Below are 23,350 nucleotides of genomic sequence, written 5' to 3'. Positions count from 1 at the left end.
AAACAACACCTGATTCTTGGCCATTCCCGCGTATTTTTCTTGAACTACTTGTTTCAGCTTGTCCCAAAGCGTTATTTAGTGTTGGCTAGCAGCAGTTTTTTTTGTTTTTCAAGTTAAGTAATACGCAAACTTCCCGTGTCTTCAAAAGAAACTGATGCCATCGCCTTGCCTACCCACTTAATGGCCGTTCCTTCTTCGGAGCCGATTCAATAGGCCTAGTGCATTGCTTCGATTTATGTTTTGTTTCTGGCGTGTAATGGTGGACCTTTTTTTCGCCCATAGCTACAAATCGTCGCTTGAAATCCGTTGGATTTGCCTGAAACACAAGCAAACTGTCGGCTGACGTTCGGGGTCGAATGCGTTTTTGATCCTGCTGAGCAAGCGTGGCAACGGTTTTTCAGAAATTTTCTTCAATCCCAATTCATTGTGTAAGATATGAAAAAATTGCTCGGAAGAGATTCCCTATTCCTTCCTCAATTTCACGCACTTTTATGAGGCGGTCTTCCAAAACCAAGTAATGGATTTTTTCCTCAATTTCTGGTATGGTAGCTGTTATTGGACGTCTTGAATGCGGTTCATCACTTTTGTCTGTACGACCGCGCTCGAATTCGGAAACACCGAAACTCACAGTGGAAAATGAAGGTGATGATTCTTCAAGAACAGCATTCAACCCGGCTTCAATATCGGTCGAACTTTTTCTCTAAATAAAATATTTGATGACGGCTCGTATTTCGTTTTTATTCATTATTGAAAATGTTCATGGCTGCTCGACTAGAATGCTTGTCAAAGCCAGACTTTTTAGGATGTCAATCTAACATTTCTGGTCATTTCGTACGAAATAGTTGCCCGTACAGTGACATAAAAATATTTCGGAACAAAAATTCTCCTAGCAGCGATTCCTCGAACTTTTCAATCTAATTTCGTAGTGTAAAAGAAGAGTCCAAAAAAGGGGGCAACAAATGTTTTGTTTTATTTTTCCTCGTGTTTGGTTTGTTAACATTCTATGTTTTATTGACAAGAGTAGAAGAATCATGCACTGATAATTATAACGGAAAAAGAGGAAAAACGCTACAGGCCCAGAAACGTTGTCTGATATTTCCGAGATCCAGGGAAGCTCCCCCTGTGACCGCCTGTAGGTCACCTAAATTTAAAAGAGGGAGAAACTTAAGCCGTGTAGAGCATCAGCAATTTTATGGCGGACGCCTCCTGTTCAAATTTGGCGCCAGTGCACGTGCGTCGCGTTGTCGTGTGGCGACCAAATGTATTTTAGGCTGAACAGGCTCACAGCCAGTTCAAAACAAAAAAAGCTAAAGACTGATTCACCCTCACCCTAACGGCCGCTGTTAGCTTCGAGGGTTCACTCACGAACTCGTGAACTCATCTTACTCACTCAATCAGACGCAGTTCTCGCTTTCACTCTAGCCGCGGCGCTGGCGCTCGTGTTGCACTCGGGTTGCGCGGTTTCTGCAGCGCAGCCACGGTTGCTGCCGTCTTCCGCCGCCCCGACGCTTGCCGTTACGTCGCCGAGTTAAGAAATGGTTTGTAATTTTATATGTTTCGCTCCAACTCCTTCCGCCCGCTAAAGTCCCTAGATAAGACCTTCCTACAAGTAGCGACATTCCTTAAAGCGCCGACTGCGTGCCGGTGCAGTTTTTAGGAAGCGAATGGCGGCACACAGCAGAGGTTTCAACTGAATTCTGCCATTTTGTTCCAGCGGAATGTGCATTGTCATTTGTATTAGCTGTCGTTACTCCAAAAGAAGTATCAAGGGACTTTACCGCCCGCTGGTGGACCGCTCGATAAAGGCGCGATATGAGTGGATACTAGGACGCACCATCGCGGGTCTCACGAAGAGGTATTCTTTACGGTGAACACTGCTCGTTTCCAACATTCTCCACAATGTTCGCTAAGTATCGCGTAAGCATCTGCTGCGTTTGTTTTTCAGGCGTGAATTATTTTTTGAAGCATTCACCCCCGTATGTATATATTTTGTTTATGCATACAATAGTATCGCCAACCACTTTTTAGCGGTAGTACGGTTTGCTCGGCGATTCGTTGTCGAGTGGAACTATTACAGAACAGTCTGTCTTTATATTTATTATTGTTTACACAAATTATTCAACCTAAATTAAGTGTCTGGTGGATATTTTTTTTTTGTACTGGCAGTGAAAGTTTGAAGAATTTCGTAGGTAACATATAATTGCATATAAACGTTTTCATCGCGTCTCTTATTTGCTGTTGCACGGCGCATAGCAACTAAACCTCTAATGTTCTAATCTACCGACGATGTGCCTCGTAATACGTTATACTCTATGGATCCTATCATATAATCATTATCGGTGTCAGATGACTTCCGTAGTATTTTTGGTCAGACAAAAGGTGCTTGTGTTCAAGTTTCTCAATACTTTTAATACGTATATTTATTAACTACGTGTACAAAGCGAATTTCTATTAAAAATATAAATCACTATTTGATGGATGTTAATATCTAATTTTTGTTAATTAATTTGTATGAATAAACTATGACCTAGCGGTGTAATCGAAAGATATTTTTTCTTTGATATTTAAATTATTTTCCTTCTATCTACTGATAGCCTACATCGGATATCCACGAAATATTTGAAGAATGGGGACGATCCTGTCATGCAACTTGATTAAATGGTGTATAAATCTAAAAAAATTTGTTTTGTTAGATACAAAATATAAATATTACAGTCCTTAATTTCTTCGGAAGTTAAACTACGCTCAACAGGCTAACTGTAGAGTATCTCATCACGGTCCAGCAGCAATTTATCTAGCGCATGTGCTTCAGAAAACTTTACAGACTGAACCGCCGAGTTTGCTAGATTGAATTTACTATAAATCTCTTTAGAGTGCAAGTGTGGAGCGACTTGTATTATGATGATGACGCTTTTCAGAAACAAAGCCTTCGAGTGCATATAATATATATTTTGTAAAAGCTTAAACAAGATAGTTTTTATTTGTCATGTTATTTATATATTGGCGATCAACCTGCAATATCTAACTATTGATAACGGCCGAAAGAGTCGCATTTTGTGAAAACAAACGGCTCGAGAATATTGTACTTTACTTTTTCAGCAGAACCCTTAAATAAAATGAAAAAAGGTCGTTCCAGACATTTCGTAAACCAAGTGGATTTCCTCTGCTTACTGCTGCTTTCTAGTCCTAATAATATAGCTTTATTTTACAGGCTTAATGTATAATTTTGCTTGAATTTATACTTGCATGACTTCTGTGTATTGTCTTACTTCCGTTGTTTTGAACTTGTTTAAATATTTTCCATTATAGCTGTTAAATCTTCTGTAATATCGTCGCTAACGATGGTCTTGAAGGTTAAAAGAATAAATACCTTCTGCAACAATAAAACACTTCGTTTTCTATACCGAACAAGCGTCTCCGGATTTCTAAATAGAATATATCCGGTGCTCACTCTGTGTGTTAAATACGCCGAACATAGAAGCCTAGAGTGTGTAAAGGTACCAAGGCATAACAATAGCGCTCACACTATGCGCCAAAAATCTAAAGAAATCGAAATAAATGCCACCATCTTGAATCAACGTATGTCTAACGTCAAGTGTTTATTAAAATACCATAAAAAAACTGTTGGGTTCGCCGTGGGTTGTTTATTGAAACATAACACCCCAGACAAAAAGGAGTTCCACACGTTTATTCGCGGGTCTGTTTGCCTGACTTATAGTTTTTTTTCTCAATGTCCTGTGTACCTCCACCATCTTCGTCATCTTTTATTCTTCGTGTACTTCTTCCCCCTCCTTTTCGTTTTTAGTCATGCGTCTCCTCCCCTTCCTTTTCGTCCTCTTTATTTTCCTCCTCTTTGTTTTCCTCCTCTTCGTTTTCCTCCTCTTCGTTTTCCTCCTCTTTGTTTTCCTCCTCTTCGTTTTCCTCCTCTTTATTTTCCTCCTCTTTGTTTTCCTCCTCTTGGTTTGCCTCCTCTTTGTTTTCCTCGTCGTTGTTTTCCTCCTCATTGTTTTCATCCTCTTTCTTTTCCTCTCCCTCGTCTTCTTCCTTAGCCTCTTTCTTTCCTTCTTCTTCGTTTCCTGGATTCTCTTTTCCCTCTTTCTTGAATATATCGTCTTCTGGATGACGGCATAACTTTTTCATGCACTTGCTTGTCAGTGCACTGTTGTACTGGAACAAGCAGATCGACATAAATTTATGTTTGTTTAAAAGTCTCCACTGTAGCGCGTTTCATTTTGTCCATGTAGATAACTTTGCAAGCAGAATTTTCGGAAAAATAATCCTGGATTCAGTCATCTTAAAAACTGCACTGTTGTCGCAGAGAGTGATAGAAATCTTCATCAAAATTATTGTTTGCATTTTTATTAACTACTTATTAAAAATTACTTTGATATAAATAAACGGTGTCTTGTAGATAACGCTATCGGCCGTGTTCTTTGTCTGGCCAAGTAAATATGATTATATACAACCCATTAATAAAATTCGAAAATATTTGCCGCAGATGCGAAGTTCAATCGGCTATCCGTGGCCCGTCATGCAAACTAAGCGATGGCATCTGTTATACTGCTAGTCTTTTTTAATGGCGACTCTTGTTTCGTCTGGAGAAAAGCCATAGCATAATTTTCTAAACGCGTGACCTATGGAAACTTCCACTCTCGTCTTTTATTTCCTTTGGTGTAGACTACTTTTGTTTTAATGCATTTTTATCTCATTTCAGATTCCGAGGAAACTAAAATCAAAACGTCAAAGTTTTGTATGATTATATTCTAAATGTTCAACAAGAGACACATTTGTATTAGTATTTTTTTGTATTTATTTGCCATTTTGTTTTGGGGTGGCAGGGACAAAAGGTGTATTAAAACACCTGACTCAGGTCCCGTACCCCATACAGGTTTCAGAGTGGCGCAGCTCTTACAACGAACACACAGAATATATACAAATAAAATAAAAGAACATAACAAAATAACAAGAAATATGTACATTTCTAACGCAATGAAATGTCTGGCAGAATTGTTTCACATGACTTTATAGATGCTTGAAAATATAATCCTTTATTAGTTTTTTAAATGTATTTGCAGACCTTGATTGAGTTGCTATATCAAGAGTTTGTGGATGCATATTTAAAAGTTGTGTTAATTGCTGCATCAATGTTGGTTCTCCATAATTAGTACGTATTTGGCCTCTATCATATTCCACACGTCTCAAGTTGTATTGGGTGTCTCTTAACGGAAATTGAGTAACAAAGGACTCAGTGTTTCTTTTAAGAGAACTGAAGATTACTTTCGCGAAGTTGAAAAATATTAGCTGTTGGATAGTGAATAAATTATACTTCTTAAAATAAAAGTACGTGTGATCATTATAACACAAGCATGCAATGGAACGAATTCCTTTTTTTTTAGTACTAAAAGGTTTTTCAAGGTTGCTTTTTGATGTCGTTCCCCAAACCAATGAACACTAATGTAGGTGAGAGTGCACAAGTGCACTGTATAGTTGGCGCTTAAGCCATGTTGGTAGTAAAAGACTTAGTTTATGTAATATGCCGATTGAACGTGAGAGAGTCAAACATAGTTTAGATACATGAATTGTCCAGTACAAATTTTGGTGAAACCATACACCCAAGAGCTTTATAGATTCAACCTTCGCTAATTTGTTTGAATTAAATTTTACATCGATTTCATAATTAAGTGCCTTGTTTTTTGCCCTGAAAATAATATATTTAGTTTTAGAAATATTCAATTCAATCTGGTTTGTCACTAGCCACGTGGATAGTTTGTTTAACCAATCCTTTGATACACTTCCGAGATGTCTGAGGTCATTGTGGGAGAAGAAAACATTGGAGTCGTCTGCAAATAATACCATGTCCGCAAAATGCAAGATATGTACAATAATAAAAACAAGAAACAATACTGGTCCTAGAATGGGACCAGGACTGCACTGAACTGTACTGCAGACTTCCGTTGGCTCACGTAACCTTGTTACAGTTGGAGTGTTTCCGTCTGGGTCACACGAAACTTCGTTCAGTTGCATCGTTTTTGTATTGCCACGTAAAAGTGTTCTTATAATTTGTTTAAAAATAGTTGATGCAACAGAGCTAAACTGCTGGGTGATATATGAAGCGAACATTCTTTTTTTTTTATGATGGAAGAGTTTTTGTTTATTTGAAGCAAAGATTCAATAAAACATCTACATATACAGGGCAGCTTACAATGGCTTGCTCTCGCTCGCTCGTTAATTTCACTGTAGTCACTGACAGCCTAAAGGGCGATTCCGGTCCAATATCAAACAAAGTTAAATAGGTGTATCGCTGTAGTAGTGCAAAATATGACAACGGTCGCTCTATTAGGTTAAAGTGGTACAGCGTGACTCCGCTAAAACCGATATTGAAGACACCACGAGGTGCACTTTAGGAGGCGGCCAGCAGGTTAGCTATTAGTCAAGCAAAACTGGGCTATAACGTACCCATGGCGCTTTGGTTCTCCCTTGTCTTTCCATCGTTGTGACAAGTTGTGATTAAAACTGTTTACCTCGTTTTTTCCTTTTTTTTCGCTTTAGCTATTCCTGTGAACCTCGAGTGGATCCTTTGTGTTTGTATATTTGTGTTCCTGTGTCTAAACTATATAATAAAGTTTAATAATGATAATCTTTATTTTTATGTACCCAAAAACAACCGGGAGGTCTTCACTTTGCCGCACGAGTTTATGCTAAAATCGAACAGAAACAAAGTAGCACAATAAAACCAAAGTAAAGCAGAGGTCAAAGGGGTGTTGGAACTCAAGGTGTGCTGTTATCTATTGCAATCAATCAAGTTCTGCTGTTCTGCGCTGTTCCACAACATAAAAGCGCCAAATGTTAGCTATTGCCCCAGAAAGTAAAGTCTCCTGAGCGTAGAATGAACGCTCGACACCACGCGACACCTAGGAGCGTCCAATGCACCATAGCCTCCTCTATACTCACAAAGCCTGGCAGTTAGACGACGGAGCCGTAGTGTGCCCGGTCAAAGATTTGGAGCGCGAACATCTGGTAGCACAGAGCATTTCTGTTATTCAGCTCACAGCGTACGCAGCGGCGAGGACCCGAAACATGGTTTTCAAACCCGACGAGAAAAGAAGCGGTGGCGCATGTGACGCAAGGATCACGAGCTGATATTCCATTGCTGGGGAGAAGTGTGTCTCGGCACCCCGCCGCAGATTGGCGCCCGTTACACGCATCTTCTCCAATTCGTTTCCTGTCGCTCTACCTTTTCACTTTCGGCGGCCGCGTCTTGTGGTGACCTGCCACGCTTTTGTCAGGATAGAGGAGGCTATGGTTGTACGTTCGCGTTGCAATAAACCTAGCGATATAGCTGAAGACCCCAGCGCGCAAACTCTTGGGCGTAGTAGAGAAATCCGGGAGAACCCGCTTACAAACGGCAGTACAGCGTATGAAACTCACGCCGCTTAGTCTTACGTTGCTAGAGAATTGACTTCCGCAACTTAAGTATAATATCAACTTTAATTTTCGCGACGAAGAAAAAAAATATAAGGATGCAGCCATCTCCACGCCTTGCGGCAACAGTGAGTGGCAAGCACCGAACGCACTCTTTCTTCATGTACGCAGCACGTGGAACTCCCTTTTTAGCCGTTAGTTTTATGAATATACACTGATGTTTCCTACATACACATGCAAGTGCCTAAAAGAGAAGCAGCTTGCCTTACTTCTTTTTCTGAAATTGATAGCTTCGCGAGGTCAGCTGCCTGTCGAACCGCGTACCGCAGAACCAACGAGACATCGTCATGTCGGTTCTGAGGTACCTCTCCAGGTACCGCCATTCCTCTCCAGCTATACTCCGCGACAACTTTTCTTGGCAATGCAGTGGAAGGTACGTCCCGCGTCCCCTCTCCCATTTTGAGTATGCGCGGGCTCTCCTCCTCCCCCCTTTCCGGGGAGAGAAGGAGAGCTCGCGTACACTCAAAATGGGAGAGGGGGCGCGGGCCTGTACCTTGCACTGCATTGCCAAGAAAAGTTGTCGCGGAGTATAGTTGCGATTTCGCCGTAGACGGCCAAAACCAAAATTTGCGATAAAGTGGAGATTTGTGCCAATTGGTTCATTGAAAACGAAAAAGACAGACTCGGAAGACGGTGGAAGAGTTGAGAGCGCTTGGGTGGCAACTAAAGCATTAATAATTAAGTTAAAAACAACTAACGCACGCAGGTAAGATTTGTTTTGTATCCTGCATTTACTCTTCAGTTAACAAGCCAGTCGAAGCTCCGTGCTCGTTGGAACAACCAGTAATCGATCGATCGCCATGTGATGACGCTCCCGCCCATAACCACGCGTTGAGAGCCTTTATTAGAGAGTTTCCAACTGCTCAATCGGGGTTACACTCTAAAAAAAAATCCGTTCTTGAAAGGTTCTTCGCCGCCCTAAGAACTCTTTTTCGTCGTGAAGAACTGTTTTCGCTCAAACAGTGTCGCCCCCTGGCGCAGCAGAAAGGCGATCGGGCGATGAAGAACGTTTGCCTGAAAAAAAGTTCTTCATAAAGTTTTTTTTTGTTTTTTTGTTTTAGAAGAAGCAGTTGCGCGCGAAGGAGTGCCGGTGGTGCCGCTGCGCCGCGTCGTTTGCCTGTGTGAGATTCTGTAAGGGCGAAGGTAACGGCGGCCAACAATTCGGGGTTCACTGTTTACTGTTTCGACCTGGTTCTGTCGGCGGCATTCAGTGGATGGGGTCACGCCCTCACGGTGCGAGAACATAGAGATCTGTGTAGATGGAAGCTCCAGGACGTGTCATATTGGTTGAGAAAGCAAAACCTTGGAGACTTCGCCCAGAGATTCGAAGGTAAGCAGAATGCTCCGTCCTCTTTGTTTGTGTTGGTTGGCGGCGTCGGTTTCGTCTCGCGTTTTCAGTTTCCAAGTTGAGGGTAACGCCGGTAACGGTGGCTGATCGGGGTCTCGATGGTGCTATCCTTCCATACTTCCATGTGCACGCGAATATTTTTTTTATGAAACTTGTAGTGCAGTGCGGATATTTGGACATGTTTTGCGAGCCAGGAACTGCTTCCGGGTGTTTCGGCGATTGGTGAGATTTGTCGTCGTTTGTGCGATTTCAGCATGAGCGGATACGAGTGTTCAAAGTTTTCGCAGTGCTACCACATCGGGCGTCATCTGACAAATCATGTCCAGATAGCTCATGGTGACCCGGACTTTAATTCTGTTTGCAAGTTGGGTGAGTACTCTCCGTCTGGACGATATTTTATTGCATTTGAGAGCTTCAGGAAGCACATGAAACGTAAACATGTCGAGGGAGGATCTGGGGAACCAGAAAATGGAAGCAGTGTGGTGGTGATGCATGCCACTGCTTTATGGTTGTCCCCCTCCCCCCCTCCCCCCCCCCCCTCTTCACTCTCTTTATACTATATTTGTGTACACCATCAGAATAAAAGGGTAGGAAAATGTGGTATAACTTATGTCATTAACATATATAACATATATGTATGATATAAACTGTATGTGCAATATTTTATCTCCTTTTATGCAGAAGAGGTTGATGGGAAGACGTTACTAAACTTGTCAGTGTGGATGATTGAGCAGTTGCTCCCTGCTATGAAACTGCAAGTCAAACTGCTAAAACTGATTGAACAGCTATAAGGAGACATAAAAGAAAGGTGGGGCACATTACTCAATTCGAAATTTGCGTTCCATTTGTGAAAGTCGAGATGCACTAATTACATTCTTATTTTTCAGCTTGCCTGGACCCTCCAATGTGCCTCGTGGTAGTAACACGGCAGCCCCAGTTTGGTCTACAGAGGTTGTAAGGATGTATGGCAACAGATATATACTCTCCCATAATTTCTCTCGCTACTGTTACAGAGGCTGTGTGAAAAGAGTGAACTGTTCCTTCAACCGCAGCAAAATGAAGCACGAACAAAGTTGGTCGCTGCGTTGGCAGACGACATTCTGAGGAAACTCCGAAAGCAGCAGCATTTGAAGTCCTCACTTATATATCTTAAAATAGAGGCTAACATTTGTTGTTTTTTCTTTCCAGAACGCCAAGTCGGTCTTAGCTAGATGATGTCATGCGTGCCCTCCAAGCGGCATACCCCTTCCTGGCCGACTCCACTGGACGCTGCGTAAGATTTACAAGAACTTGTTTTCATTCTGACAAGTGAAATGCTTGTATCGAAGTTCATTATCTGCATTGTAACAGGCTTGCTATTCGTCAGTCTCACTGTAGGATTCACTGCGGCACAGCCTTATTAACAAAATGAAAAAAGAAAGGTTGCTTCTTATGCATCTGCCAGAAGTTCAGCAAAACAAGGAAAACCATGGCAAAGGTGGTGGGCGAACGCGAAAGGAAAAACGCCAACGCAGTGACTGTATTCAAAAATACAGAAGGACCATGGTAAGTTTGTTATAATCTGGTTCTGATACAGTTAAAAGAAATAAAAATAACCTGGAAGCGGGACCTGTTCTTAAATAGTTATTCAGCTAAATGTAGTTATGTAATTGCTGCACCATATGCTTCAAAGTGCTTAGCCTGTTACATTTTGCCAAAATGAGAGGAATCTTTATACAGTTTTCATTTGCCCGTCCAGAGAAATGGTTAGAAGCTTGGGAATGACCTTACCGAATTCGGCTTGATTGTTTTTAAAAGGCATATTTATTGTTTGCATGCAGATTCTTGTTATGAAGTCTTAAATATACGACATTGATATTCACAATCAAATGACGAAATGTTTGTTTTATTATAACCTTTAGAACTGTAACAAAACATCACTTTGAGTACTCAAAATGTTTCTATTTTTACATTAATTTATTTTAGTGGTACGTACTGTTTGCTTTACTTTTGATTCCGTACCTAAAACCACCATTCACAGAAGTTCATACTATCCATCATCACTCAGACTGTTGCCATGTCTGGTGCTTCTATGTGCAACTAAGCAGATAGGGCTTTGTTCGAGAGAATCAAACTTGTCAAGCAATTGATGTTAACAAAAGGTTGCACAGAGTGGGAGGGCAAAGTAGATAGTGTTTTAGTTGAGCATGCCAACACATTAACCGTATGATAATATTCACAGTGGTAAGAATAAAGACGAAGTTTTTGCTTACATGCCAATACATCTTTTAGCAGCTCCTAAACATACTTTTGGCTACTTCTAAATGGACTTCTGACTACTGCAACAGGTGCTCCAAAGTGACTTGAACGAATCACATTGCTGTAAATGTAATCTGTAAAAGTCACAGTTGCATGGCTTGTCAGATATATCAAATATTCTCTGGTTGTCTCTCGGTTAAATCTCTTTTGTTGCATTGAACTGTTTTATTATAGCTAAAATATAGAGTGCATATAACTTGATCTATTTGGACCCGTGCACCCACTGTTTAAATTACAATTTTTTACATAACATAAAATAAGGCTTGCTGGAGCTCGTCTGGTACACCAACTTTGTTCTTCAAATCTCATATTCTGTGCATGGCACTGACTTTTTTTTTCAGGTTCCACATTATGACGTAGAAGGTACCGACAACTGTGCAGACCACGTAGGCTGCTCAATGCTCCAAGGCTGCAACAGATGTGAAGCTCTTACTTCAAAATTACTTCAAATAATGGCACAGACGTAACAGGCAAGGAGGGTAGACATCGCTGGCAAGACCACGACTGATGTTATTCAGCTGTACCCGGCCCTCTGCATTCCCGAAGTGGTAATTTTAACACCTTTTCCACTAAACTTTCAAAGCAATGGTGGATCAGTTTTGTCTGGTTTTGAGTTACTTCAAACCTAAAAAGGGTATACTAAGAGACTTAGGCACTGTCTAAATTCAGCTAACAGCCTGGTTTGCAGCTGCTTACTTGCAGTGCCGTTGTGCTCTTTGTCTGGGTTTAACACTTGTTTGTGCCATGCGCCCTCGCAGTGTGTGGTTGGAGAGGGGCATCATGAGAAGGAAGGGGCCAGAAGTCTTGTTTTGCCGCAATTCCCTTTTTCCTGCTTCCACACCTGAGTGGTTGCCTCGTCCATCTCGTCTCCAAGATAGCATTTTTATCCATAAAGTATACCTCAACAAGAAAGGGTTTTGAAGTTTTTCCAAGTCAGTTTTTTGTTTTCTTTTGTTAGTGGTCAAATAATAGATATGAGCTCGCTAACGTGCCATATATAAAATCAGACATCTAGAACGTTGTCTCCATTTTCTCAAGGCCAAAATTTCAGTGTCTCATTTCAGTGTTCCGCTAGGCCGTGTTATATTTGATCTATATTTTAGGCAGAGAAGCATTCTACTCATGTGCTAAGTTTCAATCCAGTCATGTTCAATAAACGTCAGTATGTTTTTTTTTTTTTGTTTGAACCGCGGTATCTTGTTTTCATTTCACCATTGACAGGTTGGACATTGCAGAGCATCTCTTTTGTTTCTCCTACCTTTATTCCCTATACCTCATACTTGGTCTTGACCAGAGTATCAATGATGAATGTGTATTTGAATACCCATCGAAGCCAGTGGTTCTGCAGTAGATGCAGTGCCCCAGAAAAGGGGCCTTGTCGTTCAAAGCCTGTTTTGCACGTCTGTTGACGTTTGCAAAACGTCTAGGTGATGTATATTGCCTCTTTGAAAAGTTCGAGACAGTCATTAAAGAGCGGTTTACAAAAGAGCTACTGTAAAACCTAAAATTGCTGCCCAAGTCGCTTTTTGCGAATAAGTTATTCAAGTTAACTCAAAAGTGGTCTTTGCAACAAACCTTTCATTGAAAAGGTTCATAATAGAAAGCTCTTTCGGTGAAAAGTAACTTAAAAGTTAGGGGTGAGCAAGTAGTGGTTGAAATGAAATCCATTGTAGTTTTTTTTAGTTCTCTCTCGGATGGAACGGGTTTTCATCAGATACCTTTGCAAGCTTCTTATAAGCTCTTTCAATTGACCAGTAAATCATGAAAAACCTTTACTGAGTTTTTTTAGGGTCTAAGGAAATGACAGTTCTAAATAACCTCTCAAGGGAACTTTACTGTTGGGGTGTGCGAATACCCCTCGGTTCAAATAGCGCAGCGATATTTCTAGATTCAAGAAGTCCACTGTACACAATGACTGTCATTGCAGTGTTGAACCTAGAAATATCGCTCTTCTTTTTGAACCGAGGGGGTATTCGCACACCCAACATAAAAGTTCCCTTGAAAGGTTATTTAGGACTTATTTCCTTAGACCCTAAAATAACTCAATAAAGGTTCTTCATATTATTAACTGGTTAATGAAAAAAGAGCTTGTAAGAACTTTCCAAAGGTACTTGAAAAATCGCTTTATCCGAGAGAGAACTAAAAAGAACTGTTTCAGCGACAGAAGGACTGGAAAGAACTTTTTAAACGTTCCGCACGAAGAACTGTTCCATTGAAAAGAGAACTTAAAAGAACTGTTAAACGGTTCTTCACCAAGAACTGTTTTAGCGGGAGAAGGGCTGAAAATAACTTTTTACAAGTTTCTCACGAAGAACTGTTTCATTGAAAAGAGAACTTAGAAGAACTCCTTAAAGGTTCTTCATGAAGAACTTTTTTATAAGGTGCTTAAAAGAACTTTTTAGGGTGCAAAATATGGACAAGCCGAAGAACTCCAAAAATTTATTTTTCGAACTGATTTTTTTTAGCGTGTACGTGGTTCATGGGATAACGTTTGCAACACGAGCTTCGAGGAAGTCGCGAGTGCGTTGGTCGTCCGCAAGCATCTCAAACTTTCCGACGGCTTCCCTCCCAGCTATGCGACAATCCATCGCATGCGCACTTACGAACAAGCTTGGTCGAAGACTAGAGGTGGACCCTCTCTTCAATTGACTAGAGGATCCACCTCACTTCAATTGAAGCGTGGATTGAAGACAGATGGACGCTCTCTTCAATCGAAGCTCTCTATACAAACTTGCAGAGGGCGGGGCCAGGTGATGAAGGGGAGGCGGTTGAAAAGTTCGGCAAACCCGCAGCTCCTATCGCTCTGTCAACTTAGGGTGAACGTAGTATAGACGTGGCAGGGGAGCAACCATACACTCTAAAATATGCTTGAGCATCTACTTACCCGCAAAACACTGGAAGATCCAATCTCTGCGATTTATGAAATTAGGTATGCGAATGATGAGGCGGAACATCTGTTTAGACATCAACACTAAGTCTGCGCTGTTGCATTACCCAAATGCAAGCATGACGCTTTGCATTGCGTGATGCCACAGCGCACACTTCATTTTTAAGTTTAAACGGATGTTGTGCCTCATCATTCGGTGAGCCGATTCCCTAGACTGCATAAATGGGCTCTTTGAGTGTTTTGCGGGGAAGTAAGCGCGCAGCCATTTCTTAGAGGGCACCATTATTTGATCGAAGTGAAAAAAAGTAGTAGAATGACCCTCTCAAAGAGGCACTGAAATGAAAAAAAAAAAATCATATCTTTGTGCAGCTCTGATGATAAACATATTTTAGTGTAAATAAAAAAAAAGAGTTCAAACATTACGCCGTTGGAGGAAATTAAGGTGCGGGTAGCCCTTCTTTAGCCCTGCCCATAACGGAAGGTGATTAGCTAGCTAACCACTGTTTCTCGACTCTCATTCGTTGGAGAGAGGATTGACGTTTGAAATATTCGCTGTAAATTTTTTGCCGTGCCGTAATTGTATTTTTATCGACAATAGTGTTATGTTTGAGAAACAAATGATCTGGGTAGAGTTATTATTGTTTTCAAGAATATCCGGAGATTGCATTTTATTATTTAGTTTCAAGCGATAACAAACATGGCTCTCGGCATTTTTGGCGTTTGTTGCGATCGGGGACAATGGCGACGACAATCAGTCAGCAACTTTGGCTTATCGTCTCATCTTACGCTCACGGGAGCAGTCAGCGGGGCTCATCGTCTCATCTTACGCTCACGGGAGCAATCAGCGGGGCTCATCGTCTCATCTTACGCTCACGGGAGCAATCAGCGGGGCTCATCGTCTCATCTTACGCTCACGGGAGCAATCAGCGGAAGCGCTCGATTGACGTCATGGTACAAACTTCAGACCGCCGAACGAAGGAGGTGTGATCTAACTGGGTGGCACTCCGTTCGTCGAACGACGTTTTAGCGAATGCCGACTTTTCATCGAAAGACACTTTAGTGAATGGTCGGCCGCAGCGAAGCGGTGTTTTCGGGTGGGCCGCGTGGGTTAACATTTTCTAATGAGCTGCCGCAGACTGCCGCCGCGAAGCCGCTTGAACGCAGCGCGGGGGTCGGGCTAACGTGCAACCCCGTTATTCACTAACATGCCGATTCGCTTAAATGGCGCTTTTCGCTAAAACGTCATTCCCTCATCTGATATGGACCCCCCTCACCGCTGAAATAACGTTGTTTCGAGGTGTCGAACCGGTAGGATGTCTGCCCTTCTTGGAACTCAAGTCGAGATATTCACGCAAGGTCAATCCAGCGGGCCTCAGACACTGCGAACATTACGCCAGTATCTGGTCCAGCCTGCCTTATGCCACTGAGACAGGCGATCTCTTCTGTGTGACGTCACTTGGACAGAGGATTTTTCCCAGAAGGCGTTGGTGACGGAAACTGGTGCACCGCCGCGATTGGCTGCCTCCCGACTACATTGCAACCGAAAGACTTTAAAAGGAGCGGACTACCGCTACTCAGGAGGTCACCTAGATTAAGGCTCAGAGCTCTTGCTAGCTGCTGTAAAGAGAGCTCAATGATCTCCTGACGTATATATGTGGAAATGAAGGATAGTTTAATTATCGTCATCGATACCTGCTGAGATTCCTGCCCGTCCGGATCTGGACCCCAGTCGTGTCTGGTCCATCTTGGGAGCCCACGTCGGTCGCGACAGGGTTTACGACAGGGATAAGCTGCAGCTAGTTGGCTATACATTGAGAGTAATCAGCTGAACATACAATTATAGGAACATTCGTACAGATGAGAGGATTATTCTATCTCCTCTCATTTGTAAGAATGTTCCTATAACTGTAAGTATAGCTGGTTCTTCCCAATTTATGGGCTTCATGACGTTTATTACTCCCGGCGTTTGTTTATATGGGTGCAAGACATTTGGCGTTCACTGATGTGTTTAGAAGAAGACCTCCTCAACGGACCTAGTTTAGGGAAAACAAAATGTCGCAATTACGTAGTTAAGGAAGCGCTGTGCGGATGGTTGTTTTCGTAGCGGGAATGGCCTAATCTCAGCGTCCCGTGTCAAGTATTTTGTTTGATCTGCCTTGCTTTGTTCGTTTTTGCGTGTTGATTTAGAATAAAGATGGCGGTTCCCGTATACGCGGCCCCGATGCTTTGTAAATTGTGCAACAGTCGTGATTGCGACCATGGTTTCCTTACCGAGAATATACCTGCACAGGTAAACGTTTGCGATACTTTTAGCTTAAGGCAATCGGGCTTTCGCATCGCATCGAGTCTTTCCAGGTATGCTGCCGTCATTCCTTTTCGAAAGGCAAGTAGCTCTCAAGTTTTGCGGCAGATCTGGCCTGCCAAAGCGAATTAATTTAGATCGCGTTTGATTCGTCTGCCATGACACCCACCCACCTTGCTTGCGGATGCCATGCAAAAACAAAACAAAAAAACCAAGAACTGAATAGTTGGAAAGACTGGATAATTAATCTGTGCATTTTTTTTTGTCCTCTCGGTCGCATATTGACTGACGCAGACACACGCTTGTATCGAACCTTGGCTCGTGCATGATGGCACGTTAGAACGCCGCGTCAGTGGTTGTGTCTTGCGAGCGTGGCAGACGTCTCTAGAAAGGGCGAAATATCAGACGGACGCAGGCGATAACGGACGCGAACGCGCCGCTTCATGACCGCATCTTATGGACGTTCGATGATAAACAGTAATGGAATAGCAAACGATACTGGAGGCTGGCGTGCGCCGGCTCGCACGTCTAGCAGGTGGTGTCAGACGTCACACTCGGCGACAACTTTTCTTGACAATGCAGTGGAAGGTAGAGGCCCGCGTCCCCTCTCCCATTTTGAGTGTACGCAGGCTCTCCTCCTCCCTATTTCCCGGGGGAGGAGGAGAGCCTGCGTACACTCAAAATGGGAGAGGGGACGCGGCCGGGCCTCTACCTTCCACTGCATTGCCAAGAAAAGTTGTCGCCGAGTATAGACGCACCGCACGTCACTAGAGTGTGACTGTCTAGGCTTCCGAGCGTTCTCGTCCGGGAAGCCAAGTCAACCCAGTAGCAATGGGCGGGCCGCTGATCTCTGGGAGGCGTTAACAGTGGGCCGTGACCTCCACCTAAATAGGGTCTAACGGTGTAATATTGCTGGATTTCTTTTTCCGTGAAAAAATTTAAACTATAAAAGGTAGGTGTCCCATTTCGTCTTGGTAAAAATCTTTATTTCTCTCAGTTCAGTTTCCCCTTAAGCCAAAAATAAATTGAAAATTGTTAAGCAATATTTTTTTTTAAATTTTAGAATCGACATTGATAAATCTGTCTGTATTAGAGAGTGGTTTTCATGCTATCTTTTATTGCAGCTAACGTGCTCATACATTGAACCCTCCGTGTTCAGAGCAGTCTTATAAAATATAGCTAAACTTACCTCGCATGGCGTACCATCTGGATAGTAGTGTTCTATGTAATTACTGTATCCCTCGCCAGGTTGGCAATGATAACTGCAACTTTCCACGGTTCCAGTCTGGAGGAGAGCAAAATAACTAATATATTCCCGGTACGCAAAAAGCGTGTGTACATGCGAGTGCATAGGTCGCAACATTGTCAGCGTGAACACGACTTCGGAAGCTTTAGAGCACAGAGCGCTTCTAACGTAACCCTCTTATACCAGAGTCTTTTTCTGTTCGTCCGTCATTCTGCCTGTGCATTTTAACGTGAGATTTAGTGGGGAATTTGACGTCATGTCATCTGGCGTCTCGGGAGCTATACACCGATAAAGTTTTCGCGATGAACTTAGCAATAAAATTGGGTTTTGACTACCTGTACGTCAATTATAATATAACGCAAACATTTAGTGGGAATCGACCAGGGTTGGGCAGAAATCCTAAAAAAATGTATTTGGAAATACAAATACTGTGATACATTGAAATAGTAGCTAAAATACTGATACTAAGATACATCTGTAAAAATGTATCGCGATACGTATCGGAAATACATTTTAAAAAGAGGCCAAAAGTATTTGGAAATACAAATACAGGGATACATTTTAGGGAGGGCAGAAATACAAATACAGAAATACTGATACTGAAATACATTTTTTAAATTTTTTGAGACGCCAACTGAGATAAAGCTTGAAGTTTGAAGTGCATGTTTTTGATCCCGAAATTACGTTCCCGTAGGCTTGGCACTTTGCCTTGAAGGTAGTGGTTTCGGACGACAAGGAGCCTTCAATGGGCCCAAAAAAAAAACGTTCCAACAATTGCTGACCGCGGTCCCTTCCATGACATCCGGTCTGTCTGACGAGGGAATCCTGTCAACATTGATCACATTATGTCACGGCGGAATGAACTAGAATTCTTTATCTGTAGGTGTGGCCTTGAACATGAAACTTTACCACGCTGCTGTATGAAAGGACAATGCGCACTTTCGTTGTAGGCTCCCTAGCTGAAGATCGTGCATGCAGTGTCATTTGGAATTTTTGAGAATAGTGGACCACCTGAAGAATCTTGGAATACATGTCTTATCTTCTGTTTTACAGTTGAAAAAACGATACGGTAGCATCCCTGTTCTGAAGGTCCTTACTACCGACCCTCCGCCGCCGACGCACGGATTGCAGTCCTCAAGGTTTGCCTTGCATTATCCAGAGACCTCGTGGATTACGAGCTGATATTGCCGGCACAGGTGCGAGCTGTCCAAGAAACGGCGGTCTCGAGACTAGTCGCGGGAGTACGTAGTCTGGGATGGCACAGCGATGCCACTTCTGGCCTCCTTCTGGGTTGCGGATCACCAGAGCAGCGGGTCACGTTCACGTCGGCTGACGTACCCTTGAGTCGTGCAATATTACGGGCGCAGCCGCAGATGCATTCGGATATGTGTTGAACTTCACAGCATGAGTCTTCCTACTATTTCAAGTCAGCCACCGCCTGGCTCGTGCTGCAACGGAATGTGACTCAGCTTTGCCGGCAGGGTGTACTCTGTACGCTAAGGCGAGAGAGACGGTTAGCAGCGGGCATTGGATGCCAGGAAACAATGACTCAAGAAATCCCTACCTAAAGACCTGCGGCAGAAGATGCTCTGACTCCACTCCTGGCACGCCACCTGGTTCGAGTTTCCCACTACGCAACACTTCTCAGAAGAGAGAAGAGGACTAGTAGAAAAATAGTTTGCAGAATCAAAAGGAACTTATTGGTCAGCATAGTAACAATACCCCAGAATCTCCTTGACTCCGGTGCCCTTAGAAGTAAAAAAAAAAAAAAAATGCTTTCAAACCTGTTTTTTTTTTTTTTTTTTTTTTGGGGGGGGGGGAGTATTTCTGAAGAATTGTAACGAAATACACTTCATCGTGATTGTATCGCGATACAAAGGAACATTCAACATGTATTTCGATACAAGAATACAGATACTGGTGAAAAAAAATGTATCGCGATACAGAAATACAGATACGAAATGTATTTCTGAAATACTATCGCGATACATTTGTATCGCGATACTGTTCAACCCTGGAATCGACGTCACGTGATCGATAGAGAACATTGCTTCGCCTGCTAAATTTACTGCGGAAATTTATGTCAACTCTCCTATGCACTAGTTCAGTTTGCCTGGAGGAAAATTGTCAAAAAAGATATGTTTTTCCTCCGTGCTGAAACGAGAGTGTTGTCGTCTAAACAAATTGAAACTGTTGCGGGGTCACCGGCAGCTCTTGCGGCGGCCGCGTTCCTCTCGACCAAGAAGTCATTTCGACCTTCAGACCCCGAACGGAGGTATGCGGTGCATGGGGCGACGGGACAGAAAGACAGGGCGAGCAGGGGGATGTAACAGCTCGAGACGAATCGGGTCGGGAATGGCGGCCATTAGAGATGCAAACACCGTGTATCAGTTAAATAGCCTTACATCGTTATCCTGGACCACTCATATCGAATCCATTACCCCCACCTTACCAGGTGTAGCCTACACTCTGTCCCTTCAAACCTTTGCCAATTAGCGTATCAATCTTTTGTCCACCTAACACTTGCGCATGCCGCTGCCATCTTGAGTCCCCACAAAGCTTAGCTCATCAACCGCCTGGAAGCCATTCAAAAGCCGTGCCACAAGCTATATTCTGTCCAGCTACGGATGCACTGAGAACGTCACGACTAGGAAGTCACCACTGGGCCGACGTTCACGCGCTTTGCGCCAAACAAGTTCACGGCTGTGTCTCTCTCTTAAGATGTTCCACCTTCATCTTGATATTAGAACGATGCTTTTGTATCCTCCTCTCGGATCTTCTCGTAGATTAACAAACTCCGAATCTACGACGCATTTCTGTATCTACAAAACGAATTCGATAAACCCATCTTTCCACTTTAAATTTCAAAATAGAATATTGTACCTGAGAACATAGCATCAGCCGTGGTTACGAATGTATTCCACTCTCGTTTACTTTTATATTTAGTAGGGTGCTAACTGTTCGATATTCTTCTTTCGATTACTTGCGCGTGAAATGAACATGGTTAAATTCCGGAGTTGTGCTCTATTCTTCATTATCTCATTGTGGGTGAGTGCGTGTTGCTGATTTTAATTAATTATTTTGTTATTTTGTTATTTTGCTTCGTTGATTTTTCATTTATTATTTTTTTCAATGTGCCGTATCTCTCCTCAACCAGTTATGTTAAGGCTATAATAACGAATGAAGGAATGCAGTGATAGAGATGACAACAACATGAATAAAACGTTTCCTCCTTATAACCTATCTCACGACATTACCGGCAGTGCTGACGAAGCCACGGGAGGAACGGGGAGAAGTGCTTTTGTAAAAATTTTTGAGAGACGCGTTAATCTCTAAAGAGGCAAAACAACGAGGGGGGGAGAGACTGCTGAGAAGTCAGTTCAAGTCGCAACTATTCAGATAGAGTATAAATACTGCGTTCCACGTGTAGGCCTTTGATCCACAAACATGCTATAGAAACCACAATTGTTGGTTGGGATTTATGACAACCCTGAGACTGGAGGAAAAAAAGGACAAACACGACGAAATCTTAATTTTTTTTTAGATTTCCCAGTCTCAGGGTTGTCTTAAATCATGAGCGTAAACCAGCTCGCCTGTGCCTTGTCGCTCCTTTCAGTAATTGTTGGTTGTCTTTGAATTGCGATAGCATTCGTCATGAAGCTCCTGACGCATATCGCAGTGGATACGACAACCAACATTTCGAGTAAACACTTTATTTTACAATTAAATTTTCCCACCAAATTTAGCGGGGAAATTGAACTGGTGCATAGGTCGTGGCGTCAATTTTTCCGCTAAATTTAGCTGGGAACCTGAATTGGTGCATGACTAACGCGACGTAGATTTCCCGCTAAATTTAGCGAGGAACCTGAATTTATCTGTAGGTCCCAAGATGTCAAGTCACGTGACATCAAATTTTTCGCCAAATTTGGCGGGGAACCGGAATTAGTGCATAGGTCACGTGACGTAATTTTTCCGCCAAACTAACGAGTGAACCTGAACTGAAAGGGATTAGAAAGTCCAGGAAATCGGGGAGGGGGGGGGGGGGGGGTTGCTAAGGAATGCTATCGCAATAAAACTGAAAACGTGAGAGATTCGACGAGCAAAGAAAGGGGAAAAGAAAAAAGCTACGTTTCGGGCGCACGTCCTTCGTCAGGCTACGGGAAAACTAAGGAAAGCCAAGGATGAGAATGCGAGGGCTAACCCTCGCGTTCTTCTCCTCGGCTTCCGTTACTTTTCCCATGGGCTGACGAACGCTTGCAGGCAAGATGCAGCTTGTTTCCTTTCCCTTTCTTTTTGCACGACCTCTCTCTCACATTTTTAGTTTTTCTGTCCTTTTTTACTTGCCGGCAACACCCTGCTCTTAGAGGTAAATGTCGTTGTTTATGTTTTAAATTGTTAAGTCTACTCACAACTTTTTTTGCGTCCGCGTCTCTTTTAGCACAAGTTCGGTCTTCCAGCGTAGCATTTTCTTCTGGAGCGCAGTTTACTATCCGAAGGAAGACTAGAAGAAATGTAAAAAAGGTTTGAAGAGCTTTAATAAGTTATACGATTTGAGATTAAAATGCCCCATTAAAGCAATAATTTCAAAAAGAAGCTCTTTTGAGCAATCTAAACAGAATTTGAAACATTTAACCCTCGAGAGTGAAGGCACGTCATCATAGCCGAAAAGTCAGGAGTTTTCAACTGCAAATACAGGTAAGCTAAAGCAAGCTTTAATGGCAAAGCTAACATAATTGTTTTTTTTTTTATTAGATTGATGTAAAATCTTGAGCAAAATGGGCCCGATCGATCAAGAGAAGAGCCACATAACTTGTGTGGTCCCGCCTAGAAAGGATTAGCTTAACTAGCGTGAGGACGAGTCTATCACGCGACGAATCAGCGCCGGTGATTTTAGAAAGAGGCTCATCCTGGAAATAACTCTTTAAAGAGCTCGGATATAATTAGGCCAGCTTCAAGCGGCTAAGCGCTAATAGACGGTAACCAAAAACACGAAAGTGCGGGGTGTCTAGTGCATCCGGGACCACGGAAAACGAAGATTCCGAGTCTAAGTACATTGTAGAAACGTCTGTGTATTTATTTTCCTGCAAAACACAGAGAACGCCAATCACAGACAAAAATAAAAGGGTTTTAGCGAATCAGGAATCTCAGTATACGTTGTGTTGTGTTCGTTCCATTTTGCGTTCCTGAGTCTCGGGTGTTATTACCATGAATCATCACCAGCTCGCTTGTTTTTTTAAGTATTATGATAAGGAACATTGGTTGGCGCCCTCTGTGTTCTGCCGGAAAGTGAACCAACAAACGTTTAACTTTTTTGTAATGTAGCACCGCGCTCCCGTTCGCGAGCTCTTTTTAGCGCAAGTTAACTTCTGTTCTCTGGGCGCGGTCCTTCTTTCTTTCGTTTGACACTCTGTCGATTCAACCTACGTCTAGGGCTACACTCTTGGTGAAGGATAACTGTAATCATAAAAAAATCAATGTAAACCACTATATGCGTATTACTTAGAGATATTCTGATATTTGCCACTCTTAGGTACAGATTCAAAAACATTACCTGCTACGAGAGCAAGAGTCGTGAGTGCTTGAATCTTCATGATGGCTAGAGAACGTCCTGTTGAAATATAAAGATGTCATGTTGTTGATCATTACATTTATAGGCTACAGAAATAGGACGCTTCTATACAAACTACAGTGTCCTTTCAAGTGTTTCGCGCTGTTAATCATAGAGACAGGAAACGTGATATGTACGACCTTTACGCCTCACACCGCTGGTCATGTAGGCGGACCAGG

The 23,350-nt window shown here is 42.6% G+C and overlaps 1 protein-coding gene across 1 annotated transcript; it reads right to left on the bottom strand.

The window, feature by feature from the left end:
* Window positions 1–3,698: 3,698 nt before the first annotated feature.
* On the bottom strand, window positions 3,699–23,181 carry LOC120842069 (cilia- and flagella-associated protein 251-like). Its single transcript, XM_040213095.2, has 4 exons — window positions 23,115–23,181; window positions 21,973–22,064; window positions 17,507–17,602; window positions 3,699–4,167 (listed from the first exon to the last, which is right to left on the bottom strand). Exons 1-4 carry the CDS (start codon window positions 23,152–23,154, stop codon window positions 3,802–3,804), a joined length of 594 nt encoding a protein of 197 aa, XP_040069029.2. The 5' UTR covers window positions 23,155–23,181; the 3' UTR covers window positions 3,699–3,801.
* Between the last annotated feature and the right edge of the window lie 169 nt (window positions 23,182–23,350).

The sequence above is a fragment of the Ixodes scapularis genome, unplaced genomic scaffold, assembly GCF_016920785.2.
Source record: "Ixodes scapularis isolate PalLabHiFi unplaced genomic scaffold, ASM1692078v2 PGA_scaffold1__304_contigs__length_218370807, whole genome shotgun sequence".
Taxonomy (NCBI): domain Eukaryota; kingdom Metazoa; phylum Arthropoda; class Arachnida; order Ixodida; family Ixodidae; genus Ixodes; species Ixodes scapularis.
The sequence above is the reverse complement of the archived record's forward strand: the minus strand, read 5'-3'. Positions and strand labels throughout refer to the sequence as shown.

Excerpts from the sequence above, each read along its gene's own strand:
- LOC120842069 (XM_040213095.2), bottom strand. The coding sequence starts at position 23,154 with ATGAAGATTCAAGCACTCACGACTCTTGCTCTCGTAGCAG. Across the intron at positions 22,065-23,114 it reads GACTCTTGCTCTCGTAGCAG|TCTTCCTTCGGATAGTAAAC; the intron begins GTAATGTTTTTG and ends CATTTCTTCTAG. Across the intron at positions 17,603-21,972 it reads ACGCGGACGCAAAAAAAGTT|ACTGGAACCGTGGAAAGTTG; the intron begins GTGAGTAGACTT and ends GCTCTCCTCCAG.